This window comes from Aspergillus versicolor, assembly GCF_001890125.1.
Source record: "Aspergillus versicolor CBS 583.65 unplaced genomic scaffold ASPVEscaffold_5, whole genome shotgun sequence".
Lineage (NCBI taxonomy): Eukaryota > Fungi > Ascomycota > Eurotiomycetes > Eurotiales > Aspergillaceae > Aspergillus > Aspergillus versicolor.
This window is the reverse complement of record NW_024467528.1, coordinates 538,390-562,599: the sequence shown is the minus strand read 5'-3', so window position 1 is coordinate 562,599 and position 24,210 is coordinate 538,390. Positions and strand designations below refer to the sequence as shown.

Sequence of the window (24,210 nt, the reverse complement as noted above, 5' to 3'; positions counted from 1 at the left end):
CAGGAATTTGGGGGGACGATCACGCGTCGGTACGGTCATTGACGTAAATTACCAGACGCGCGGATCGCGTCTCGGACGTGTTGTAACGCGTCTACCCCGCCTTGACGCGTCGGCCCCACCGGCAATAAGCGAAGCATCCAAGCGGAAAGCGGAAGGCGCACCAATTACCAACTCCCACAGCAGTGAGCCTCTGGTAGTCTTCAAGTCTCCAGATGAAGAACAAAGGCCCCCAGAGCGCGGAGTCAAGCCATGTAATACTAGACACTGACACATGCACTGTAGACAACCAGCTTTGAGACACATCTTCTCATCCGTGCCTGATCTTCAGTTCCCAACGTCTTGCTCGAAGCACTCCAATCCGGTCTACGTGGGCCCAAGCCGGTGAACAGGCTAATGCACGCCCAGTCCACCAGGCCTGCTAGCATGCATCTGCAGCGAGGCTTCGAAAATTCGAGCTCACGCACTTGGATGGAAAGGTTGCACTCTGATCACACGGCCCATCTGAAGATGGATTCTGTATGGGCGATCGGTCCTGCTGGTGGATGTAGATTCCTCAAGTGAGAGCAGTGATCACGCACGACCTTGTTCAGTCGTGAGTTCCAAGCTGCAGAGCAATCACCAGACGACCGGGCTCCGGGCTCAGCAGTGTTGCCGAACGTAGAAGAAGGAAAAAAAAAAAAAAAAAAAAAAAAAAAGAAAGCACAGCTCAGCAGGCGAAGGATGAGCGTTGGATGTGCAGCGGAGACTCCCTTGCTGGAAAACCTTGAGCAAGCCTAGCAGGGCCGTCTGGCGAGGAACAACATTAACGGCTCCATCGGGATCAACGCCATTTGACGTTGGGCGGCGCGGTGAGGCGGTTCAACAGGTGGCCTTCACCAGCCCCCAAATCCTCATCTCTGCTCCGGCTTGGTTGTGTTTGCTGATAGAGTCCATCGTAGATGGCATTCAGTGAGAGACACGAGACACGAGGTCTGAATCATCACGCATTCCAGTCCGGGTCTGGAATGTGGCCAAGGCAGAGTATATCCATCGACGCCCCATTTCCCGCCGGTGGAACAGGTGGACTGTGGGAGTGGAACGAGTGAAGCTCTAGCGATCTTGGGCGGTTGTGGCCTGAGAACTGAGGCGCGCCGGCCAGTCCCCGTGGTCCCTGCTCCCCGTGCCGCCCGTTCTCAACTTCTGACTTCGTCTCGTCGCTCTCGGTCTTTCCTCTCCATCCCCAACCTCCTCCGACTGCTCCGGCTTAGTTCCCACTACGGGCGTCACGCTCGTGCGATTCCATCCCTTCCGTTTCCTTCCAGTTTCCTTTGTGTTGGTCTGGCGTTTTCGTGCCTCGATGACGGCTCCGCTTCCCTTGCTGTGACATACTGTCCGACGGAGCGCAGAATCGTTCGATGTGATCTCTGAACACCCTCCACTGTCGCATTCCGCATCCCCAGTGGCTCATCGCATCGACTCTCACGAATTCGATCGCTTGTTCTCTCTCCGACCAGTCGCATCTTGACGAACTTGTTTCCTTTTATCTTTCTTTTGCTGCTTTCCTAGTTTACGACTTAACGATCCCCCCGGAACACGCCTACACTACCCTCGATCCTTTTTTGGACGATTTACCCCCTTGACGAAACGAATCAAATTATTACCTGTTTCACCGCGCCTGGTTTCTTGCCCGAGACTTCTCCGCGCGTCTGTTCGAACGCAAAGAAGATTTCGAGACGTGGAATACTCCGCTGGAGAAGGCAGTTATCGAATAGTTACCAGAGGCTTTCAACCGGCGAAGCAATGCTGCAATAGAGAAAGTGATCCATTTCCCGAATAAAAAAAAAACACGCGCTCTCTCTCTTCTATTCTCCGCGTGCGAGGGACTGCACAAGACCTGACACCATGGCCAACCGCCAGCACGGTCTGTCGCGCACCTTGCCGAAGGATTTTACGTATCCTTCCGCCGGGGAACCCAGAACTCCAGAGCGCGCTTCAGTGCATCTAGATGCGCCGCCTCCACCGCCCCGGCATTCTGGCTCGCGCCTTCGCCCATCTCGCGTCCGGTCAGGAACCGACCTTTTTGCTCAAGTCCGCCGTGACTTCAGCATCTTTAACCCTGCCGCCCCGGATATGCCTCTACCTTCTATTGAATTCCCTCCCGCTCGTGATGCATCCGCAGTTCAATATGAGCCAGCGGCGTCCCCAACAAATGATCAATTTCTCGCACCACCTCGCCCTCGAGTGGCCCTCAAGACCCCGCCGGCTCAGATCCGCCCAGACCCTGTCGAAGTGGAGTCTGCTAGCTCTTGGTCCTCCTGGAATCCACGAGCCTTTGGAGAAGAGATCCAACGTCCCAGTTCGGCCTGTTCGAATGCGTCTGACTCTTCCGTTTCATCGATTGAAACATTTGGCTCACGGCAATCGGTTGGCGGAAGCTGCACGAGTACTGAAAGCGATTCCTATGATCCTTTCTTCCATATTGAACTTACTCCGAAACAGACCGCGGACACTTCACCGCTAACCGCAAACATCTCGAGCAAACAACGAAATACCACAAAAACAAAGGAACGGTGGACCTTGGATATGGATAACCATCTATGGAATACCTACCAGCTTTACATCCAAGACCCTACCATCACACCCTTCAAAATGACTCCCGGTAGTATTCCGCCTCTCGGCGTCACTCACAGGGTGTCGCGACAAGCAAAACGAACCTGGGAAAAGAAAGGAACCCGCCTTGATAAACAGTTCACCTCCGCTAGCGCTGCACCTCGGAGTGGTGACTCAACTCCAACTGGAAGGGAACATACGTCAAAGCCTTCGTGGCCCAAATCAGAAGCCTCAACTCGACGAAGGCTGAAGTTCCTGTGTAAGAGGAAGTTTTCCATCGCTCCTCACTACCAAAGGATGATGCAGTCTCGGAGCCCAACACCGTTCCTAGACCTCTTCTCGCGGCCCTCTGATGAACCCCCTCGAGTTGACGACCCCATTAATACGTCCGCCGCCTATGCGACTCGTGATTTGGGCGTATCTCTCGTATCCAGCTCGGTTCCAGGCCCATTAGCCGAACTAGCTACTCAAGATCCGTTACCGAGCTCCAGCACCGAATTGCCTCGCCCACAAGTTCTTAATACTCCACGGAGTGAATTAGGCGGCCCACTACCAACGAAATCATCCAGTTTCGATGGAAGCGGAGTGGTGCCGCGACTCGGTTCACCGTTCTCGTACCATACTTGGGGCCCGAACAACATAAAGAAGAGAAATCAGCGACACACTCCCCGAGCTCGACGCGAAACTATCCATGTGACAGGTGCACGCCTGCGATCTCCCCCGCGCATGGACCCCCTTCCAAATCTGGCCAACAACCACAGTTCGAGCTCCAATGCCGCCCCTGAATCACCGACTGACGAAGAGACTCGGCGCAATCTGGAGGAGCTTTTCCGCCAAGGAAAGTTGAACGATGTTGGCCACCGCCGTGTACGGATTCGAAACCGTGGGGCTACCACAAGTTCAGCGGTGACGCCCAAAGGCCTCGACCAGCTGTTCTCCCCACCGTCATCTTCGTCTCGTAATGAAGAGACGCCATCAACGGAAAAGCCTATGCCGAATCAGATCTTGAACTTGAGCGGTGAACATATTAAGAGACTAGGCTCTCCTTTTAAAATGGAAGGACTTAGGCGCACTGCACCGCCGGGCAGAATTTCAAGACACGCGCCGTCTCTCTCCGACCCGTTCGCCGGCGGCGCAATTCCCCGGTTTCGGTCACTAGCACAACATGCGCCCTCTAAAAGCCAAACCGCCGTGACGACTGGACCGCCGTATGACCCGACGGAAGAAGGAATCTCGGATGCCGAGCGTATCCGGAGACAGATCTTGAATATGCCTTACACGAGACGTTAGATGGTGCGGATGTACCCAGCTCCGGCGCGGGCCAGATTCGCACCGAGCTTTCACTTTTCGGAGGCCCGTTATTCACGGGGTGCCAGCATCTATGATCCTGGTTGATTGATTTATTGTGTGACATTTGAAGCCATTTACTACGTGCAAATGATGATGTGAAACGGCATTGACGACACTAACGACAGTATTAAGAATACAGAAAGAGAAAGAGCATCTTGCTGAAGAATGATGATTTCAAAAAAACGAAAACCACTTATGATTGACTATAAAAGTTGCAGCTTATTAGCACCTGGCGCGACACGAGCGAGTCTGGATCCGTATCGTCGCCGGTACGGATTGCTTGACTATATTTCCTACTCAATTTTTTACCACCTCAACAGTCGACTCACACTCATTCTTGGCCTCGACCGAATCCGCATTGGCTGATAGGACATATCACAAGACATTGATCGATCCGCACTCGATATTACTTTTGATGTTGGCTAACGTCCGCGGCACAACCTTCACTCTTTGACCCAAACATTCATTGAAGCCCACCGAACAAACCAGCGCCGTGGAATCTTAAAAGAACAAAAAGCCCAAAAAAAAAGGCGCTGCTGCCGGCGAGGACTTCCCTTCACTCCAATTTCTTTTTCCTTTTTTTCTTTTCCTTGTCTATCTGCTTCAGGACTTGGTTCCGGCAACTACTATCCACTCTCTATTTTTCCTTACAATATCTCGAATTTTTCCTTTTCTTTACCCACGACGAGCTCCAGACGTCGCGCCATATATGATGATTGGAACGGAGCAATGCTGCTATTGAATGAAACGACCCAATATAGATGAAATGATGCTGCTTATCGACTTATTTGCAAGCGCGCGTTTACACATTGCAGCTTTGTCCCCTTTTTGCGCCAGACTTTTGTCTGTGCTGCGTACCCATTTATGTCAGACATGTAATCTATTGACCCTGTCTGTTTGAAGCAATCATGCTGATTGCATCTAATTTTTACCCACCCATCCTTTTTTTACTACTTTGAACTGCCCCAAAAAAGACTTGCAGGATTTCCCTTTGGTATCTCTTGACAATCTATTTTCACTTCGCCCGTTATTTCTTGAATGTTTGCTTTTTTATGTACTCAACTTTCTTTCTCTCTCCTCTCACTCAGTTTGTTCGCTCTAGCTTTCGTTTGGATGAACTTGACTTGTTTTGTGAGTTCAGCAGCTATGATGCCATGATATCATGATTCGATGTCGCGATATAAACCTGAGTGCTATGATTTGAATTTGAAACATTTATCTTCACTTCCAATTATATTCACCACAATCGTGGACTGAACGAACTACCGTAATACTTAAAGCTTAAAGTAGAAACTGGTAGGAGATGCGAAGACAAGTAGAGTGGATATATTCCTATAATATGGACAGATAGAAACAAAGAGTAGGAAAACAGGTAATATAGAGGACGCTAGAGTGCTCTAGAATGGGGGTATACGCAGGTGCTGTCGTGATAACATTACAAAAAGGAAGACAAAACAAAACAGCAAGCTATAGACGAGAAGAGAACAGATTGGTCGTAAGGCCAGACCCAAAGGGTCTCAAGAAGACACAGGAAAGAAAGAGACAGTGAAGGAGGAAGAAATTAAACCCTCTCCAATTTCTTCTTCCTCTCCGCAAAGATAGCCTCTAGCTTGCGAATCTGCAGACCAAGTCCTTTCTTCTCCGCATTAGCGACAAGCCAAGCCTCCATTCTCTCGCGAAGGTACTGCATGGAGTTCAGGACTGGGGTGTTGGAGCCAGTATTGTTCTCCATTTGGACCCACTGATCCGCACCAGGGTTGAGGAGGAGATCGAAAACGTCGGTCCAGATATCACGTTCCCAGTAGCGCTTGAGCGGCTCACGGATCCGATACGTCTTTTTAGCTGCATCGGTGGCCACAGATTCAATGTATTTACCAAAGAGCATAACGTGGACGGTACCGGCGAGACCGTAGAGATCAATTTGGTGAGTCCAAGGTCTCATCTCGCGAATTTCCGGACATTCGTGTTCCCCGGTTTTCCAGTCCGCGATGAATTGCACGTCGGGGTGGAAAGGACGCATGTCGATACCGCGGCCGAAATCGATGAGAGACAGGCCCTTGTTGCGCCAACCGAATGAACCCGTGGGGGAATAGTATACTTCCCGGGGGTCCGCGGAGTAGTCGTCGAGAGTGGGCTTTGCTTGTTTGTCGTCGAAGCGAATGAGGCAGTTGTCGGCCTTGATGTCGCCGTGCAGGATACCACAGGCGTGAAGAGCTTGGACAGTGCGGAAGAGTTCAATAGTGAAAAACATTGCGAGGGCTTCATCGAGCCCTCCCTCCCCAGTTGCGGGCCCTGAAATTCCTTCGTTACGGACGAGGTTCACTAGGTCGAGCAGTGTTCCCTGTGGGCGGTAGTCCTCAACCAGAATGCTCTCGCCCTTGAATATATGCAGCTCGTGTGCGCGGATGATACTATCGGCGGCGCGTGAAAGTTGCGGAAGCCGACTCAGTCGGTCTTGTGCGGTTTTGATCATGTAGAACTCCCAAGCATTTGGTGGGCCAACTTCCAACTTGATCGCTTCAAAATCATAACGAGGCTCTTTCTGCCGTGCCAGGCTGTTGCCAGCGGAACCCCCGCTATTGCTATCAGTCGACTCTAGGTCAGAGTCAGAAGCTAGACTGTCAATACTTTCCGCCAGATAAACTGCGGCATACGCTCCGGCACCAAGTTCTCGTCTGGTAATATAGTTCCTCGTCGCCCCTGGGATGTCGATGATAGGAACGTCGAAAGCTGCTTCGTCACCACTCCTGGAACGTTTGCTGCTGCTCTTCATGAATCTCTCGATTTCGGGGGCATAGTGGGTTTGTGCATCGGGATGGGCATGGTACCCGGGGTATCTTGCGAGTGTGGATTGCAGAGCGCGGAGGATGGTGTCTCGAATCGATCTGTCGATGGGATTGCAAATCATATCGTTGATAATCACCCCTTGGTCGCCCGTTGCCTTCAGAGGAGAAGGCGTCCTGCTACCTGAGTATGTCTTGTTCGCGGTAGGGCTTTCGATAATATCTTCTAGACCTTGAAGGGTTTGCCCATGGAACGGCGTCTCGGTTGGGAGTGGACTAGACAGAAGGTTTCCCATTTGTGGCATTCCAGGTGTTGTTGTCGGGTTTAGGACGTTCCGTGAAGGGGTCTTTGCGCTGTGTACATTACTTCGGCCTGCGGTCATCGATGGGAAGGAATGCTCGGTGCGCTCCACGATTGGTGTCATGAAGGGTAGACGATTCTGGGCGGCTACGATAGGGTCTCGATATGGACCAGAAGGCGCTGCATAGTCTTCAGGCATCTCCGGAATGAATCTCTGTCTTTGGGGCTTCTCATCGGCTGCAGCAGAGTCGGCGGGTCCTGTGTTGTCACTTTCGGCATCGTGTGTTGATGATTGTGTTGGGTCAATAGAGTGTGAATGGGATGATGTTGTTTCAGACCCAAGGTCGGCGGCGGAGAACCGCGTCCATTCCCCATCCACAACGCTCTCGGCCTGGGTGTTATCATAAAAATCATCTCCCTCGCCTTCGTCAAATGACTTGTGGAATGTATCATCACCGAAATCACTTGAAGCAGCAGAAATTCGCCCGGTTCCCGTACTTTCTCCAGCGCTGGTGTAGTCGTCATCATCGAAATCGCTACTTTCAGCTACATTGTCGGTCTCTGCCTTCAAAGGTTGGTTGAAAATACTATAAATCTCGTCTGTGGCAGCCCGTGTGTGAATTGTCATCGTTGGCTCTGCAGTGCTTTTGCGGCGGATCTTGCTTCCAGATGGCGAATCGAACTTCATTTTGACTGTTTACCTGTTAGTATCTCGGAGATATGCAAAGATAAGAGGTGGCCAGTTCTTACTTGTCTGCGTTTCGCCCTTCACTTCCCGGACTTTCAATTTCTTTCCTTTCCCACTCTTCACATCTTGCGACTTCTCCCCGTCAATCGGTTGGTCCAAAGCGTGGCCATCTGTATCCTGCAAGGTTAACTTCTGCTGGAGCTGCTCTGGGAGGGCCTTATCAACCCGAAGCCCGGTTGGCTTGGACGAATCTGGTTCTCCTTGTGCGGCGTTCCCTGAGATTTGCTTGAGGGGTTCCTTATTGGCACGCCAGTCCTTGTTCATCCAGCCACGCTTTATAGCCCTAAGCTCTTCAAAGCTAACCTCAATGTTTGGATTCTTGTAGTCCGGGTATACTGCAGCAAGGTCGACAAAGACTCTTTCCCTCCTCCCTGTACGCGGGTTGATCGCTTCCCTTACACGATGTTCTGGAACTGTTTTGGATTGCATTTCCTCTTTGACTGGTAAATCTGATTTTGACTGGATACATAAAAAGAAACCAATTTAGGTTCATGCCACCAATTAGTCCTATGATCGTAAATATACGGAAGTCGTAGAGATGGGGGTAAATGAATCACTGGACTTACCTCGTCCCTGAAAACCGCTAGCTTCTCTTTGGGCGCGGCCTTCTTTCCAGCTTTCAATTTTTCTCCGGCCCATGGTTTGGCTTCTACCGTATTCTCCTTTCGCCGCTCTTGCCTAGACCCAATACTATCCCAGCCATTAGTTTGTCCACCCAAGGCAGGCTGACTCGCTGCCGGATCTGTATCTGTAAATATCGCCATCTTCGCTTTGCCCGATTTCGTTTTCGGCGCACTTGCCGTTGCCGAGCTTGGGCGCTGGGCTTGGGGATCTGCGGTTTCGGCCACACTCGACGCAAAGGGGTCAACCTTGGCCGCTAATGCAGGGCGAACTGCGGGAAGGGCGGGGGAGGATGGTCCGTTGTCCTGTGATTGTTGTTCATATCGTCTCTGAAAATCATTATATTTCCGTGCCAATCGCTCCGTTGGACGTGATTCCCGGTCAATACCAAGTCTATAAACCTCATCGGCCTGTGTCCATCTCCCCACGCTTTCGAGCCAAGCAGCAAATTCTTCATAGAATAGAGCGAGCCCTTCCCCGACGTGATGGCGTGCCATGAATGCGAAAGTCTCTCGGGGAGAATCCGAAAACAGCCTGATGTAGTGAAGCCATAACTTCAAATAACGAGGGTCGTTCTTGTAGTGGGGCGACGATAGAAATGCTTTAACTGCGCGTTCTAATAATGGTAGGAGGCCGGATTCCGCTGTTGCTTGGGCTGAGGGGTATGCATTCAATGCCCACTTCACATAACGATCATATATGTCAAGAGGGTCATCCGATTCGCCGATTGCCTGCAGTTCAGTCTCGTATTCTTGTCGGATTGCATCGTTAAGAGTCCTTGTATCGTTCGGAGAAGGTGACGCAAGTTTATCGCTAGGGTCACGCGGGGAAAAAATGCGGGCCAAGTCTTTGGCAGAACGACCGCCCGGTAGAGATTGGATGTTTTCCTTCTGGTTCTCGATAATGTCGAAGTCGATCAGATCTCCGGAGGCCGCCATGGCGGCAGCGAGCGTGGTTGATGGTCGAGGTCAGGCAGCGTTATATGCGTCGCTAGCGGATTTCGCTGATATTAGTTAACTTCGAATTTCAAAAGTCGAGCAGGTGTCGAGATTCGCTGGCAGCGGGGGTAGTCGATGGTCGTTGAAGTGGTCAAATTCGTCCAGCATTTTCTGAGACGAACTTGTGGTTTATTTTCCCTCCCGCGTTTATCGATAAACACGTGAATCGTTGCTGTGGTGACGGGTCACATGACCCCAATTCCCGATAGGGAAATATTGAAGTTCTGGATTCTATCGCGACGCACTATCGATTATCGGACGTCGCTAGAAATATTGGCTTGGGCGCGTTTGGTTGCATCGAATCCACCTGGGGAATTTTGATTTTCTGTCTTGTTTTGCGCAACATTAAGTCTTTGATGAGACCCCGACGCGCTTAGTGACGCGACCATCAGAGCGTGTCCCTCTCCAAGTCACAAGCAACGAACTGTTGCCCTTTAATTCTTCCCCGTCCACTTGCATGCGCTCATACAGTCCGCCATAATTGGGGCTCTTTAGCTATTCTCCTCGTTGTATCTTATTGGTGTCCTCCCGCATACAATTCCGCACTTCCAAGCTGCGGCCCCGCTGCGGCGAATTCGAGCCCGAACGCCGACTCTTCCTCGCAACATATTTCATCAGAACATTAACAGTTCTCCTCTTTATATCATAAGTTGAAATGCCTCCTCGAGGTACCCGAAAGGCTGCAAAACCGCCTGCTGAGCTTCAATCGACAAGCAACAAACGAGACCTTGAAGAGGAGCCCGAACTACTGACTCCGCGACGGCAATCAAAACGTATCAAATCCACCGAACAGCTTCGAGATACCCCAGCTAGTCCCCAGCCGAAGCTTCCCAGAGCGCAACCCAAAAGTGAGAATCGACTTGTGCAAGAAGAAACGATAAAGGTTCAGAAACAGCCTGGAAATTATACTGCCACAACGAAGGGAAAGCTTGAGGAAGAGGTGGAACAGGACTCCATTAAAGTCAAGGATGAGGTAGACGATGAAGCTACGGTCACAACAAAAACCTCGAAGAAGAGAAAGACAAAGAAGGAACAACAAGCTGAGATCATGCCATTGAGGGCCCGAGCCCAAGGTCTGCGCATGTATGTCGGAGCTCATGTGAGCGCAGCAGGAGGTAAGATTCCCTGTCTTGTTTTATGCTCGAGATATGGCCCAGGCTTATCGCTTCTGATCTTGTAGGTGTATTCAATGCTGTGAACAATAGCAAGCACATTGGGTAAGCGCACATCCACGGTTTTAGCTCGTTAGGTGTATGTGTAACTGACCCCTCCCAGGGGCAATGCTTTCGCCCTTTTCTTGAAATCTCAGAGGAAATGGGACAATCCACCCCTTCAGGATGAACACAGAGACAACTTCCTTCAGCTTTGCAAGGACAACGATTACGACGCAGCAAAGTAAGTAAAGTAATATATTGGACTTAGCTAGACCCAGCACGCTGATCCATCACAGATATGTTCTACCCCACGGGTCCTACCTGGTAAATTTGGCGCAAGAAGACAAAGCAAAAGCAAAGCAGGCCTATGACTCGTTCTTAGACGACCTGCGCCGCTGCGAGGCCCTTGGTATCCAACTATACAACTTCCAGTAAGTTCAACATTTAACTTGCACTGCATATTATCTAACTCAGAGCAGTCCCGGGAGCGCAAACAAGACGCCATTTCCCAGTGCACTCGCGCGGCTTGCAAAATCTTTAACCAACGCGCTCTCGGCTACATCCACGGTCGTACCCGTACTAGAGACAATGTGTGGCCACGGCTCAACAATCGGAGGTTCCCTGTCAGAATTCCGCGATCTCCTCGCTTTGATACCAAAAGAGTTCCACTCCCGCGTCGGAATCTGCATAGATACATGCCACAGCTTCGCCGCAGGATACGACCTTGTCTCACCGGCCGGTTTCCAGGCATTTCTGAAAGAATTCGAAGATCTAATTGGCATCCAGCATCTCCGGGCCCTCCATCTCAACGACTCCAAAGCACCCGGCGGAAGCAAGCGTGACTTGCACGCCAACATTGGAACGGGCTTCCTAGGCCTAAGAGCTTTTCACAATGTCATGAATGAACCTCGCTTTGAGGGTATACCCATGATTTTAGAAACCCCAATAGACCGAGTACCGGTGACCAACGAAGTTAAAGAGGAGGGCGAAGAAGAAGGAGAAGGAGCCAGCGACGACGAAGTCAAACCAAAGAAAGCAACCAGCACCAAAAAGAAACCAGCCAAGAAACCAGCCGCATCTAAAAGCAAAACGCAGCCCGTCCCCGATTTCTCCGTTTGGGCTAAGGAGATTGAGCTCCTCGAATCCCTAATCGGCATGGACCCCGATAGTTCAGAATTCCGTGCACTTGAAGCTCGACTCTCCGAGGAAGGTCGAGAAACACGCGAAAAGCATATGGAGCAGTATCAACGCAAGCTCGAGACCGAGGAGAAGAAAAAGGCTAAGGGTGAGGGGAAGCAGAAAACCCTCATGGAGATGATGAATAATAGCAAGGGAAGGGGCAAAGCAAGCGCGAAGAAGGATGATATTGAGAGTGAGGATGAGGGATGTCAGAGCTGTTAAAATTAGACTATACAGATCAAGCGCAATGAGGCATAAATACGCATTTTTGCTCACTTCCTATCCCCGGGGGCTATAGCACGAAACTACCAAACTTGGATGGTATAACCAGGCAACCGTAACTCAACTATAGAATAATAAGAGAAATATTCATCAAATATGCCATTGCAAACATATTCATCGCAGCGCAATGCTGATTGATTTTCTCTAACTAGTAACTAGTAATGGAAGGGTATTTCGTATATATAACACCAGAAACCCACACAACCATTATTCCATAAAATGCAACGTGACAATTCTCTGCCGTGGGTAACCAATGTAAAACAACATGGTATCTCTCATATAAATCAGGTATCTATACCGGACCCGGTTTTGCCGATATGTGGCGGAATTTTCCATAGAATGTGTCCGTATTAGACCAACCACCCAGGATTAAGATAATAGCCGCCGTTATAACAATAAACAGACCGAGTGGGCGGGTGCGCAGATTGGAGCCCCGAATCCACAGGGCGAGGCAGGAAAAGTTTGACAACGCCTTGCAATGTAGACTGTAGTAGCCAGAGAAGAGATTCGTGGGTGCCATATCGGGAGCTTTGGGCTTCAATCCTCTCACTGGCTGTGAGCTGGAGAGCCCCTTCCCGAAGATGGAAGGTTTTCATCTCCACCTTGACCCAGATGTTCGTGCTTTAGTATCTCTCCTTCCATGGAAACTATAATTGGTGGAGCCGACTTCAAGGGTGATGGACCGGGGGCTAAAGGCGAATGAGTCGCGCTACGGCCATGGTCGCTTAGGTATCCAGTGTTTATCGTGAGCCCATGGGTGTTGTGACTAGGGCCTGTTGTCAAAGAAGGAAAGGCGCGCCCAGCGTTTGGGTCTTGAGGGGGATTGGGGTTGTTAGCCCCAATGTCATCGTTCATATGGAAATCCTCGGTATGGAGCTCGGATGTTTCTTGGTTCGCAACTCGCTGATAATCGCCGCGTCTGCCAGGAACAGAGCCGTACTCCGAATCCGAGTTCGGGTGAGAATCCCAATTGTTGTTTTGAGCTTCCGCCCGCATCTTTGATATCTTCATGTAGTTGTAGGTAGCAATACTGCCAATGGTGACGACGAGGCCCGTGACGTTGACGACAGTCAGCTTGTCGTGGAAAATAACGCCCGCCGCAGTGATCGTGACGACTTCCTTGAATATGCCGCAGATACTCAAGGTCACGACTGACGATCGCTGGAGTAGCGCAAACTCGGACGAGATCATGCAGAATGCTAGCACACCTGGGAAGATCAGAAGTGCTAGTCCTGGTCCCATCCCGTGGGCATCTGCCAGGGCCCGCAGGCCGGTGACGATTTCGGTAGGGCCTTCAACGGCCAAGGCGATAAAAATAAGAGAAACGAACATGACTGGGGTGAGGAAGAAAAGGGTTGAAAACGGATTGGCTGTAGCCGGGTGTCGTAAAAGGAGAATCTGTGTCAGTCCCCATCGGAAACCGGAAAAGAAAGCTGAGGCTATGATCAAGATGAAGCCTACAGCGTTGAAAGCTGTTTCTCCAGCTACCATCATGACCACTCCAATAGTCATCGTGGCGATGATGGCAATTAATTTGAGGGAAGGTGTCTCCAAACCGAAGACAAATGCGAATAGGAGGACGAATGCAAGCGCAGAGGATTTGCACATTGTCAAGAAAGTAAGGGTGATGAACTTTAGTGACATATTGCCCAGCCCGATATCTAGGGAAGTCGCTGTACCACATGGTACTAATCGTGTGAAATAGAAAAACTTGGTGATTATCGATTTTGGTTCAGACGAATCTGGCGATCGGGACGTTGAGGGTGCGGGTCGGGGCCGTAGTGAGGGGATGAAGAAAAGGATAAGACAAGAAAGCAAGAATTGGACGAGCATATGCAAGCTGGTGGTGAAGAGAGGAAATGGAAAGACTTCATTGTCGTTGTCATCTCGAGAAAACATCCATTTATTGTACTGTTTCGTGGTTAGAGGTGGTCAACGAATCAATGTAAAGGGTTCGGGAAACTTACAATGGATATGGCGAGCGAGAAGAAGTACCATAACAAGATCAGCCCAACATTAACAAGCAGCTTGCTCATAACAGTCCGATCTGCTGAGCTGATATTAAACGAGTCATCACGAGACGCCTTTACACCTGCAATGCGGGCATCCAACTGCCTCCGTTGCTTTCGTCGTCGGCGCCGTTGACGCCTCTGATTTGCGGTGAGCCCAGTTTCCTCATCGTCGGGGTAGTCATCGTCGGAGCTCTGATAATGGGCTTCCTCGCTCTCCGCAATGGAAGAGAGGTCGGAGACATCTGCATCCTCAGCTGGAGACGACTTTTGCTCCTCACGTTTATGACCATTATCCTCTCTTTGCTCGACGGGAGGTGGTTGGGCCGGACCAGCGCCCGTGAGGACGGAGCTGCGCCGTCGGTGATGATTGCCAGGGGATATGCTCATGCTGGGCGATGATTAGAAAGACGGGCGAATTCGTTATGGCGACGATAGCTCCATCAATGCGACCTTGCCAATTCGTGCACCGCGGGTCTAAGCAGAGGAATCAACGCGGATCGACGAGGGAGAAAGGATGGACGGTCGGAGAAAGCGGGCAGCTTGCGGATTAAAGAAAGGAGCGAAAAAAGATTCGGTGAGAGAAACACTATAGTTGACACGTTCGGCGGGCGAACTTGATTGAGAAAAGAGTTTATTTTGCTTGGTGCAGGTGGGCTCGCCGGAGAGGGAGAGGCAGGTAGGACGCAAGGGCGACCGGTGGAGTGCGGAGAAGGAGAGTGACTGAGGAGCGTGATGATAGAGGGAAAATGTTTAAAGGGACACGGAAAGAGAAGATAGAAGGACACAGACAAAAGGAAGGAAAAGCAAAGGACAGGGCTGGTTGGTATGGGAAGGATTGACGGGGAGAGGAAGAAGAAGGAGATCGAGGCAGTCGGTCACAAGATCAGGAGAGTCCAAGCATTCGTTAGGCCGTCACTATAATTTCAAACACAGCCATGGGGTCCGTTCCCGCCGAGGGTCAGAAGCAGCAGCCCAATAGCCACGGGAAGGCACGAAGAGAGCTGCCAAGGGTCGACTCCTGAACCTGAGCCTCGACTCCGTCCAGCTCCAGTTCCAGTTCCAGCACCGACCAGAAGTCACGTGTATTCCGGTCAACAAGACACCGTTGTTTATCATCCTATCTATCGTCAGGATTATCATCATGATTATCATCGCCATCAATTGCAGGGCTGCTGCAAATGCACATGGGTTCATTGAGGCTAAGAGAGTTACCCAGGGCCATTCAGTAAAGCCAGGCTCTGGGGCCCACGAGGTATAACATGCTCCAGTATCACTCCACCAAGATATTTCAGGAACTGGTAACAGAATAATTATGCTCTTTACTGCTCCTGAGACACGGGCTGCCGGCTGTTATCAATTATCAAGCAGCCCCAGACCGCCACCTGCAAGTTGCGATCTTCGATCCTCGATATGACACGAGGCTAACAATGGATATATCACTAATAGCGCACCCTAGATGGACATTTTCTGCCAGAGTATAGTATTAACAGAGGTCGGCATCACTCTTGTGCCGTTACCTAGACATCGTCGCATATTCTGCCCAGCTATAACGGACTGAGTAGCAGCTACCAAGGATTTATTTAGCTCCGACAGAGCTTCTCTCATGGCCAAAGAACACAAGATCTAGTTAGGGCTAAGGCAGTTAATCCTGCACCGCAGCCCAAAATGCTCTAGGAAGGCACATATCCGATCGCACCTGCCCTCTATCTAGGGTTAAGCTCAGGTTAAGTGGTATACTTGCCAAATCAGGAAGCTGCGATGGACACTGTAGACACCAGAATAGGAAGGGACCCTGATCTCTGTGCATCTGCATACAAAGCGCAGAGAAACACTCCCACTCATTGTCTCGTCGTTCAATTCTTCAGCACTCGCAAATCATAACACTGTCTGGTGACCAAGGCAAGCGACTAGCTAGGAGCTAAGAGTCTGTGCCACTGCCCTGATTCGCCAGCGAGTTTCCCGCGTGAAAGTTGTTTAATAATAATGCTGACGATCCGGGGTTGGAGTTTCGCCGAATTTATTGGCGGCTGCTGCTGTGCGGTGCGGGGAGCCTCGGCCGAATGTGAATGAACTCTCGACAACTGACAACATAATTGCAAAGCAGGGTCAAATTATTGGAGCAATTGAATTACAATTGGTGGCAGTATAAATATAATAAGTACATGGCTGGGATGCTAGCATGTTGGCACTGTGGTAGCAGTAACCGGAAATACACCCAGGCGAGCGCTTATAATAGTTCTGAGCACTTAGTACAATTTGAGCAGAAGAGGTCTTTGAGGATCTGAAGCAGTACGATGTATAGGGATAATTTCTAGTTTAAATATGTAGGATGTCAATGACATCTAATGTTTACTCCCTCCACATTACCAAGACTGCAGTATATTGCAGCAGCGGATGCTATTCCTGTTGCGTTTTAGCTGGGCGGCGTACTCGAGCTGTTATTCGACGCTTCCAAACTCCTTCTGAGCGGCGTGCAGAACTGGGAGTATACTGGAAAGGAACATATATCTACAGATATTTGAACACCTGGGGCACTGATCGTGGGGTATAGTAGCATTGCCTGCCAAAGAATACGTCGCGGTGCAATGTCAAAGCCGTATACGGACACCGGAATGCAAGGGCCAGCTTCGCAGGGGCAGGGCTAAGTGCGTAAGCTCTACTGCAGTGTTTGCTGTTCTCCGGGGTGCATTACCCCGTAACTGACTCGCAGCCCTAACTAGATGGACCCCCGCATGGCCCCGGATTCCGGATTAGTGCGCAATTCTCCAGACCTGTGCACTCTAAGATCATACAACCAACCGCACTCACGGCAAGGGCTTTAGTCCAGCCAAGGTCATCCCCAAGGATCTCGGGCGAAGCTGTCCCGACTGTTCTCTTATTAACTCTAGTCTCGTCAGCCGAAGTGGACAAGAGTGCGGATAACCCGAGGAGTGTATTCCGGAGGGTACAAAAGTGCGCGAGAAGCCACCTTTGCTGAGCCTATGAAGAATGGCATTCAGAGAAAAAGTCTCGTTATCTTTCATTGATCCCTGGCTATGCATCTCAACCATCTTTCGGCTTTGACGAGCGCTGCTGCTCTTCTGTCCTTGACTAGCCACGTCCAAGCGCAGCAGCCATTCCACGACTGGAAGAAAGCATACGATGCTGCCGAACAACAAATCATAACATGGTCCACCGAACAAAAGGCCAACATATCTGTCAGAGGTGGCACTGCTCCTGGATTCGTGCCCTTCGAGCCCAGCGATGGTTAGTGCTTCCAATCTCCCCACACTACTCTCTTGTCCGCAGTATCTAGCCCCATCCGCCACTGCTGACCTAAATAAACCGTCTAGGACCTACAGGTCTATCCGGCGGACAAGGCGTGTCCGGTTGGATTGGAGGCCAGACTATCAGCAGCTCCTGGAACCGGTCCCTGGTGGCAGACCAGTATGCGCGTATGGCTGTGGAATTTCGCGAGAAGGGGTATAATATGCTGCTGGGCCCGTCCACGGGCCCTCTTGGGAGGAGCCCGTATGGATCACGGCTTTGGGAAGGGCTTGTAAGTTAGGCTGTATCAGGTGGCATATTGCTTCAACCTGACGGGTTTTAACATCTAGGGCTCTGATCCGTATCTTAACGGGAAGATGTAAATCCCTGCCCGCTCTATTTCGGTGGCACGGCGCAAGATCCTGGCTAACGGGATGTTTGACTAGGTTTGGGGCAGGAGTGAAGGCTATCCAGGCGCAGAATGTGATTTCTTGCGGTAAACATTATATCGGTATGGCTGTCGTCGCCGGCTGGATATACCTTTCGAACTGACAAAGATATAGCCAATGAACAGGAGACCAATCGTACGTCCTATGATAGCGACGACCCTGTGATGCGGACCTCTAGCAATCTAGATGATAGGACTCTACACGAGCTTTACCTCTGGCCCTGGATTGACGGTGTTGCAAACGGCATGGGCTCCGTGATGTGTGTTATGAACCGAGTCAACGGCGTCATTGGCTGTGAGAATGACCATATAATGAACGGTGTATTGAAGAATGAGACAGGCTTCCAGGGTAAGAACTGTTCATCAATGGCGCCATATGAATTCTCATGTTTCCAGGCCTCATCGTCCCCGATGTCACTGCGCCCTTAAACAAAACCGCTGGTCTCCTCGGCGGCCTTGACTGGAACTCAGGATATAATATCACCGAGATACTGGCTGCCATCAGGAAAGGCGATATCCCTGAGAGTGTTATGGCCGAGCACGCCTTAAGAATCGTGGCGACGCAGCTTAACCTCCTCGAGGCCCCCGAGCAGTATCCATCGCCTTCGGACACAGAGACCCTCAACGTCCGAGACCCCGATAGCAAGCACTTCATCCGCAGAGCAGGAACAGAATCCATCGTCCTTCTAAAGAACAAAAACGAAACCCTACCGCTCCGCAACCCTATCTCCATCGGAATCTTCGGCAAAGACGCAGGAAACCTCGCAACCGGCCCAAGCCCTAAGTCGAACTTTGCTACCTTCGAGGGAGACACCTACGATGGACACCTCATCACCGGTGGCGGAAGCACCTCACCTGCGCCGTATGCTATTTCGCCCTTGGACGCCCTTACTGCAAGGGCTGCAGAGGGCAGCGGGTTTAACTATAGATATATCCTTTCGGATAACTGGACAGTCACGCCTCCGCCGTCCACAGGCGATGGCTTCTTCCAGAGCTTCGAGGTCTCTGTCTCTGAATATGCTTCGATGTCGGAATACTGTCTTGTTTTCATCAATGCTTTTGGCAAAGAGGGCGCAGACCGACGCACCCTTGCTGACCCGGTTGGCGACCAGCTCGTCAACGATGTTGCTGATTACTGCAGTAGGACGATTGTGGTGATGGATAACGCTGGGGTTAGACTTGTTGACGCCTGGATCGACCATCCGAATGTTACAGTACGTGATTCTGCAATCGCCTTAGACCTGTTTATTGACTTGTTTCTAGGCCGTTCTCAATGCAGGAGCCCTAGGCCAGGAAAGCGGAAATTCCATCGTGGACATCCTCTTCGGCGACGCAAATCCCTCAGGGAAACTCCCATACACTATCGCGAAGAACGCAAGCGACTACAACGGGCAGATCTGTGAGTGCTGCGAGTGCGACTACACAGAGGGTCTGTATATCGACTATCGCCATTTCGATCAGGCAGGCATCGAGCCGCGGTATGAGTTCGGGTTTGGGCTTTGTATGTCTTCCCTACGTCCCTAAAGTACTTTTCCGTGTGTTGTGGATGTGTCTGATATAGTGGACAGCTTATACAACATTCAACCACTCCAACCTGGATATTGTATTCACTTCAGGGTCTGATACAGATGCCCTGGGTCCATACGCCACCAGCTCGACAATACCAGGCGGTCCTTCAGATCTATTTGACCAAATCCTAACCATATCTGCCGATATCACGAACACAGGCAATGTAGCCGGAGCAGAGGTTGCACAGCTGTACCTTGCCTTCCCGGAGGCTGCAAAGGCACCAGTGCGCCAATTACGGGGGTTTCAAAAGGTATACCTGGAGCCCGGGGAGACGCAGACGGTTGCGTTTCCTATTCAGCGGCGGGATTTGAGTATTTGGGACTCGGAGAAACAGGGATGGGCGATTGAAGGAGGAAGTTTTACTGCATGGCTTGGGAGGAGTAGTCGGGACTTTACGGGGAAGGCCGATTTTAATGTTTTCACAGCTTAAGTGCTGCCTAAGTAGGGCTGGACGAGTGGTCTGGCCGGGGTAGCAAGTTTCTGAATAGGATTATGAGGCACTTCGGAGGGTTATTGTGTGGGGATTGCAAGCAAGAGGATTAAAGAAGTGAATTGGATACGTCTACCGGATATGAGTGATCCCAAAGGCCATTGTATAATGTAAAAAGGACGAACGAGCGGCATTTGATCGCATTGATCTCACAGCAATACCGCCCACTGCTCGTCGCAATCCTCTTCTGCCTATACAACTTGTGTGACCGTGGCCGTCTCGACAACTACTACAGTCTCTTGATTCGAGTTCGATTTCGGATTCCCTCCCTGGCCCTGAGTCTGCGTTGGTTCCTGCTCTTCCTCATCGCAGTCCTCTTCTGTCTCAGCGACCTGTGTTGTCGTGGCCGTCTCGACATTGGCTGCAGTCTCTTGATCCGAATTCGAAACTGAAATCCCTCCCTGGTCCTGAGTTTGTGTTTGTCCCTGCACTTGTGCATTGCCTTGCCCCTGGGTCTGTCCACCTCCGCTGCCATACTGGTTCCAAAGCCAGTCTATCAGATCCTGCAGGTTCCAGAGACCTTCGCCCGTTGTCGTCGTTACGGGTGCTGTAGTCGGCGTTGAGCTCGGCGCGACATTGTTGGTCGAGTCAGACCCTGACCCTGACCATGACCCTGAACCTGAGCCCCAGCCCCAGCCCCAGGTGCCCCAGTCGCCGGTGCCAGTTCCCGTTTCTGTCCCAGTGCCGGTGCCGGCGCCAGTATCACCGCCATCGTTGCCGCCATCGTTGCCGCCAGTGTCACCACCAGTATCACTGCCTGTTCCCGTTGTACCCGTAGGGGTGGGCTCTGGGGTATTGGTGGGTTCTACCGTTGTCGTTGTTTCTGTGGAGTCGCCCGAGTCGCCAGAGCCACCAATGTTGATGCCGAGATCAACGTCTAGTGCTTTCCCAATAGTAACGGAGTCGTCGGCGGCACATTGAAGGTAGACGGCTGCATATCTTGTTAGCAAAGGCCAAGTGTAAATACCATAGTAGGAAGAGTCATACCGGAAGCATAGTAAGCAAAGTTATCAGCGTTGTTCATTGAATCTTCCGTGTTCAAAGACAAGACACTGTCCCAGCCATAGCCGACATCTTCGGTTCCGGGGCTGTACAGTGCACTCGCGTGTGAGTACTCGTGAAGTGTAATAGCGGCTTGGTCGAGGTATCCACAGTAGTTGGATTCCCTCGTGCTGGTGTAGTAGGCGGGACAGTTGACGACCTTGTTGAGAGAGGGATAGGTCATGGCTGCGACGTTTGAGGAGCAGTAGTCGTCCGCAGTAGGCTCACAGTAGTATGTGAGTTGACCTGTCGTTGTTGCTTCCTTGGCAATAGCCTCGAATCGACCTGCGACTTTCTCGATATCGGATTGAGAGGTAGTTTTGAAGAACTTTTCAAAGAGACTGCTGCCTGTGCGAGCGTCTTTAGCTGCCGCGGTGGCCATTTTAGCGGCTCGAAGGATGGCTTCTTGTACTGCTGCCTTGTTCTCGTCTGAGCATTCAAGCACGGAGCGTTGCTCCATGCGACGGGTGAGGTCCGCTGGCGCGGTGAACGAAATGTTGTTGGATGTATATTTGGCGGTTCTGAATTTGCTCTTGTTGTCTAGCGTAGTGTATTCCAGAGCCCCCTTTGCCACGGCTGTGTATTCCTGCCCCGGGGTAAGATCGTAGATGTCAGCGATGTCGAAAGTGGACGCGACTGTCTTGTTAGGTGCAACTTCAACGAAGCCATCGGCAGTCAAGTGGGCGAGAATGTATTCGACATGAGCCCCGATGAATGTTGGATCCGAGTCTACTATCCCATTAGAATGCTTCTCTTTCAATTTAGTGGAAGGGGACACCAACCACCGCCCTGGACAATGACCTTCTTTGTTGGAACATGGTCAAGGATACCACCTCTTTGGGAGAGCCGAACGCCCTCCGAGCCCAGGTTTGTGATCTCCGCCCTGACAGTTGTGTTCCCAAGAGTCTCTATTGCAACGTCAAAAGAGGGTTGAGCAACATCCTGCGTTGCTTCCCCGGCCTGCCTGGGGATCAAAATAGGCTTTCCAGAAGCCAAGGTAAGAACTGCCAGCAGATAAAAGAAAAGAAAGAGTGCCATTTTAAGGAGTGGATGGCACGGTAGAAAGGAATAATTGAATGAGCGTCTGGCGATCCTCACCACATTGTAGCCTGTTCGTCGGCTTATATACTGCTGGAGCGAACCCCATGACTCCCGCCACGGACCATTGTTTTAAAACGCCTAGAGGACAAGGTGTTTCAACGGCTTTGTATTGTGCAGATTCAAACAATCACGCTAAACTTGTCAAAGACTCAAAATGGTGATTACCACAAAGGTGAGACACTGGTCTTTGTGTATTAGGAAAAGGGGCCAATTGGCAGTGCCGCCGTGCCCTCGGTATCTCAGGGTCTGGGTCTCGCGGCATGACCACTGGCTAGCCGACGTTGTCGATACCTCTTCAGTCATGAAACACGATAGGAAGACCACCAATCAGCTCGCGGCTGCACTGACAACGGCCAGATGTCGGCTGCAACGGGAGGTTGAAGATCTCCGATGTTGACAGGGTCGTGTGGAGATTAAAGAGTCCTGAAACACGGCTTGGCAGTCTCGCCAGCCGCCTGTAACAGACTAAATCCACCCATATCTCCGAATGTACTGCCTCGAAGGGAAGTAGCAAGGGAAGAGCTCTAATTCGTATTCAGGTTGGGTTCGAGGGGCAAATAATGAAGGTCCCCCCCGCGCCGGTTCCCCTAAAGACTATCCTGCAATTCGGGCAATTAATATACTCACTACACAAAAGCTTGGCCCTTTGGCAAGCATAATTAACCACCTTGTAGATCGTCGGTTATCGTAATATTCTTGAACCCGTTGCTGCCACCGAACTGTCAAGCTCGAACCTTTGCAAGGATCGTCGTAGATAGCTGCCATAGCTACTGAAACAGCTGAGGGCGGCAAACAAACTTTGCATGGGGCAAACGTTTGAACGTAGTGTCACTCGGGGTCTCCGAAAAGTCAAATACATAAGAGCAAGGACCATCCCAAGAAGGTCTCCAGCTCGTTATGCCCAGGGGCCGAAAAAGCCAAGTGCACGGCCGAATATTGCAGGGGCAACCGGAGCATGGCCAAGGCGGCGGCCCTTACCCTAAGTTTGGCCACCCTTCATCTGTCGGACATTCAGATTTACTCGTTTACTCGACATCCAGCCCTTCCAGGCCTTAAAACGGGACGCAGCCTCCTCATCGCCCGGGGTGCAAGGCCAGTCTGCTAGCCAAGGAGGACAGGTTTCAGGCACAATCTTGGGCACAGCATGCCAAGCGAAGCGTGAAGTCCCATCCATATACACCGCATCCCCAGAACGAAGCCGGATAATCTCACACCCCGTGCCGTCGTCGTGGCTGATGAGGAAAAGGCCATCACAGCCAAAACTAACACTAATAAGGCCGGCGTCGCATTCCTCGCTGACGTCGCGGTGAGGGCTTAGGGTATTTCCTGGAGAGTATAGATTCAAGATGGCGGCTTCGGGCTCTGTTTCTGGGAAGGCCGCTCGCAGAAGCCCCGCAATGTCTTCAGGGAAAGCCGGAGGGCGCTCCGCTGGGTAAACCTTGGCAGTCCAGTCGTACTGCCCACCGAGGGTGGCCCAGCGGAGTTTCTTGTTCAATACATTTTGTACGGTAAGGGGCTTGTGTACCTCTGGGTCCTTGGGTGAGAGTGTTCGTGTTCGGTCGTCCTCAAAGAAAGACATTGCTTGGTCGCTTAAAGTTCCTTTACCAGAGGTACTCGTATCGCGGTATTCAGTAATATTATCTGATTTTAAAGGGTAGGTGACATCGTAATGGAGATGGAGATTCGTCTTGTGCGCGCTGTTCGAGAGGTCCCGGTGGAATAACCGGTTGAGCAGATCTATTTGAACTGCTGGTGGGAACAGTGCTGGGACCATGAGAAGGCCTATAACGCATCAGCAGGTTCCAGCCATCGGATAGTGTAATATTTACCAGTAACGGAGTTGGTTTTGAAAACAGGAATGCTTCGCTGAAGTTGTTCTTCAGTCCGCCCGCCTGGAGTTGCGAATTTGTCAAAGGCTGGTTGAAGGTCTTCGGTGAATATCCTCCGCACAAGTGTCATGCTGCTGGGAAGATCGTCCGGATCCAAAGATTGCAAGTCAACAATGCTCGCATCGGTGTCAATTTCAGGCAGAGAAGTTTTCTGATATTGCTTGTAGCGCAATCGCACCGACTCCGGTGGTGCCTCGTGGGCATTGAGGCTGGTAATACGGGCCATATTGGGGGTGTATATTCATTAAAGATGACATTCAGTATGTATCAGACGTGCTATTCCATGGTACCGACGACTTCCCCTCGAACTGGCGGTGCCTCGTGGTCTAGAGCTGGTGGACAAATTTGGTTCTTTTTTTGGCGGGACATGTTTATTCACGGCAGAATACTAGACCGCTTCCTACTCCGC

General features: G+C 51.1%; 7 protein-coding genes across 7 annotated transcripts; 3 read left to right on the top strand and 4 right to left on the bottom strand.

Moving 5' to 3' along the window:
• Window positions 1-1,881: 1,881 nt before the first annotated feature.
• On the top strand, window positions 1,882-3,879 carry ASPVEDRAFT_52972 (uncharacterized protein; the record flags this gene model as incomplete). Its single annotated transcript, XM_040814726.1, has 1 exon — window positions 1,882-3,879. One exon carries the CDS (start codon window positions 1,882-1,884, stop codon window positions 3,877-3,879), a length of 1,998 nt encoding a protein of 665 aa, XP_040668002.1.
• A 1,365-nt stretch (window positions 3,880-5,244) lies between these two features.
• On the bottom strand, window positions 5,245-9,501 carry ASPVEDRAFT_72123 (putative checkpoint protein kinase (SldA)). Its single transcript, XM_040816153.1, has 3 exons — window positions 8,338-9,501; window positions 7,774-8,230; window positions 5,245-7,716 (listed from the first exon to the last, which is right to left on the bottom strand). Exons 1-3 carry the CDS (start codon window positions 9,328-9,330, stop codon window positions 5,501-5,503), a joined length of 3,666 nt encoding a protein of 1,221 aa, XP_040668001.1. The 5' UTR covers window positions 9,331-9,501; the 3' UTR covers window positions 5,245-5,500.
• Window positions 9,502-10,045: 544 nt separating this feature from the next.
• On the top strand, window positions 10,046-11,945 carry ASPVEDRAFT_83749 (DNA-(apurinic or apyrimidinic site) lyase APN1; the record flags this gene model as incomplete). The annotated part of the gene is made up of 5 exons (XM_040817442.1): window positions 10,046-10,505; window positions 10,571-10,607; window positions 10,666-10,785; window positions 10,841-10,975; window positions 11,024-11,945. The coding sequence occupies 5 exons, from the start codon at window positions 10,046-10,048 to the stop codon at window positions 11,943-11,945; spliced, it is 1,674 nt and encodes a 557-aa protein (XP_040668000.1).
• A 606-nt stretch (window positions 11,946-12,551) lies between these two features.
• On the bottom strand, window positions 12,552-14,404 carry ASPVEDRAFT_131960 (putative nucleotide-sugar transporter; the record flags this gene model as incomplete). The annotated part of the gene is made up of 2 exons (XM_040806877.1): window positions 12,552-13,916; window positions 13,973-14,404. The coding sequence occupies 2 exons, from the start codon at window positions 14,402-14,404 to the stop codon at window positions 12,552-12,554; spliced, it is 1,797 nt and encodes a 598-aa protein (XP_040667999.1).
• Window positions 14,405-16,810: 2,406 nt separating this feature from the next.
• On the top strand, window positions 16,811-20,044 carry ASPVEDRAFT_663994 (uncharacterized protein). The gene is made up of 8 exons (XM_040815879.1): window positions 16,811-17,263; window positions 17,350-17,555; window positions 17,614-17,642; window positions 17,710-17,774; window positions 17,827-18,060; window positions 18,108-18,925; window positions 18,975-19,212; window positions 19,280-20,044. Exons 1-8 carry the CDS (start codon window positions 17,053-17,055, stop codon window positions 19,708-19,710), a joined length of 2,232 nt encoding a protein of 743 aa, XP_040667998.1. The 5' UTR covers window positions 16,811-17,052; the 3' UTR covers window positions 19,711-20,044.
• On the bottom strand, window positions 19,599-21,951 carry ASPVEDRAFT_663820 (uncharacterized protein). The gene is made up of 3 exons (XM_040815877.1): window positions 21,594-21,951; window positions 20,758-21,540; window positions 19,599-20,701 (listed from the first exon to the last, which is right to left on the bottom strand). Exons 1-3 carry the CDS (start codon window positions 21,847-21,849, stop codon window positions 19,962-19,964), a joined length of 1,779 nt encoding a protein of 592 aa, XP_040667997.1. The 5' UTR covers window positions 21,850-21,951; the 3' UTR covers window positions 19,599-19,961.
• Window positions 21,952-22,891: 940 nt separating this feature from the next.
• Window positions 22,892-24,027, bottom strand: alkB (oxidoreductase, 2OG-Fe(II) oxygenase family; the record flags this gene model as incomplete). Its single annotated transcript, XM_040806822.1, has 2 exons — window positions 22,892-23,694; window positions 23,742-24,027. The coding sequence occupies 2 exons, from the start codon at window positions 24,025-24,027 to the stop codon at window positions 22,892-22,894; spliced, it is 1,089 nt and encodes a 362-aa protein (XP_040667996.1).
• Between the last annotated feature and the right edge of the window lie 183 nt (window positions 24,028-24,210).

Excerpts from the sequence above, each read along its gene's own strand:
- ASPVEDRAFT_72123 (XM_040816153.1), bottom strand. The coding sequence starts at position 9,330 with ATGGCGGCCTCCGGAGATCTGATCGACTTCGACATTATCGAGAACCAG. Across the intron at positions 8,231-8,337 it reads TAGCGGTTTTCAGGGACGAG|TCAAAATCAGATTTACCAGT; the intron begins GTAAGTCCAGTG and ends TTATGTATCCAG. Across the intron at positions 7,717-7,773 it reads GAAGGGCGAAACGCAGACAA|TCAAAATGAAGTTCGATTCG; the intron begins GTAAGAACTGGC and ends ACAGGTAAACAG.
- ASPVEDRAFT_663994 (XM_040815879.1), top strand. The coding sequence starts at position 17,053 with ATGCATCTCAACCATCTTTCGGCTTTGACGAGCGCTGCTGCTCTTCTG. Across the intron at positions 17,556-17,613 it reads CACGGCTTTGGGAAGGGCTT|GGCTCTGATCCGTATCTTAA; the intron begins GTAAGTTAGGCT and ends TTTAACATCTAG. Across the intron at positions 19,213-19,279 it reads TGAGTTCGGGTTTGGGCTTT|CTTATACAACATTCAACCAC; the intron begins GTATGTCTTCCC and ends TATAGTGGACAG.
- ASPVEDRAFT_663820 (XM_040815877.1), bottom strand. The coding sequence starts at position 21,849 with ATGGCACTCTTTCTTTTCTTTTATCTGCTGGCAGTTCTTACCTTGGCT. Across the intron at positions 21,541-21,593 it reads GGTCATTGTCCAGGGCGGTG|ACTCGGATCCAACATTCATC; the intron begins GTTGGTGTCCCC and ends ATGGGATAGTAG. Across the intron at positions 20,702-20,757 it reads CTTTGCTTACTATGCTTCCG|CCGTCTACCTTCAATGTGCC; the intron begins GTATGACTCTTC and ends CAAGATATGCAG.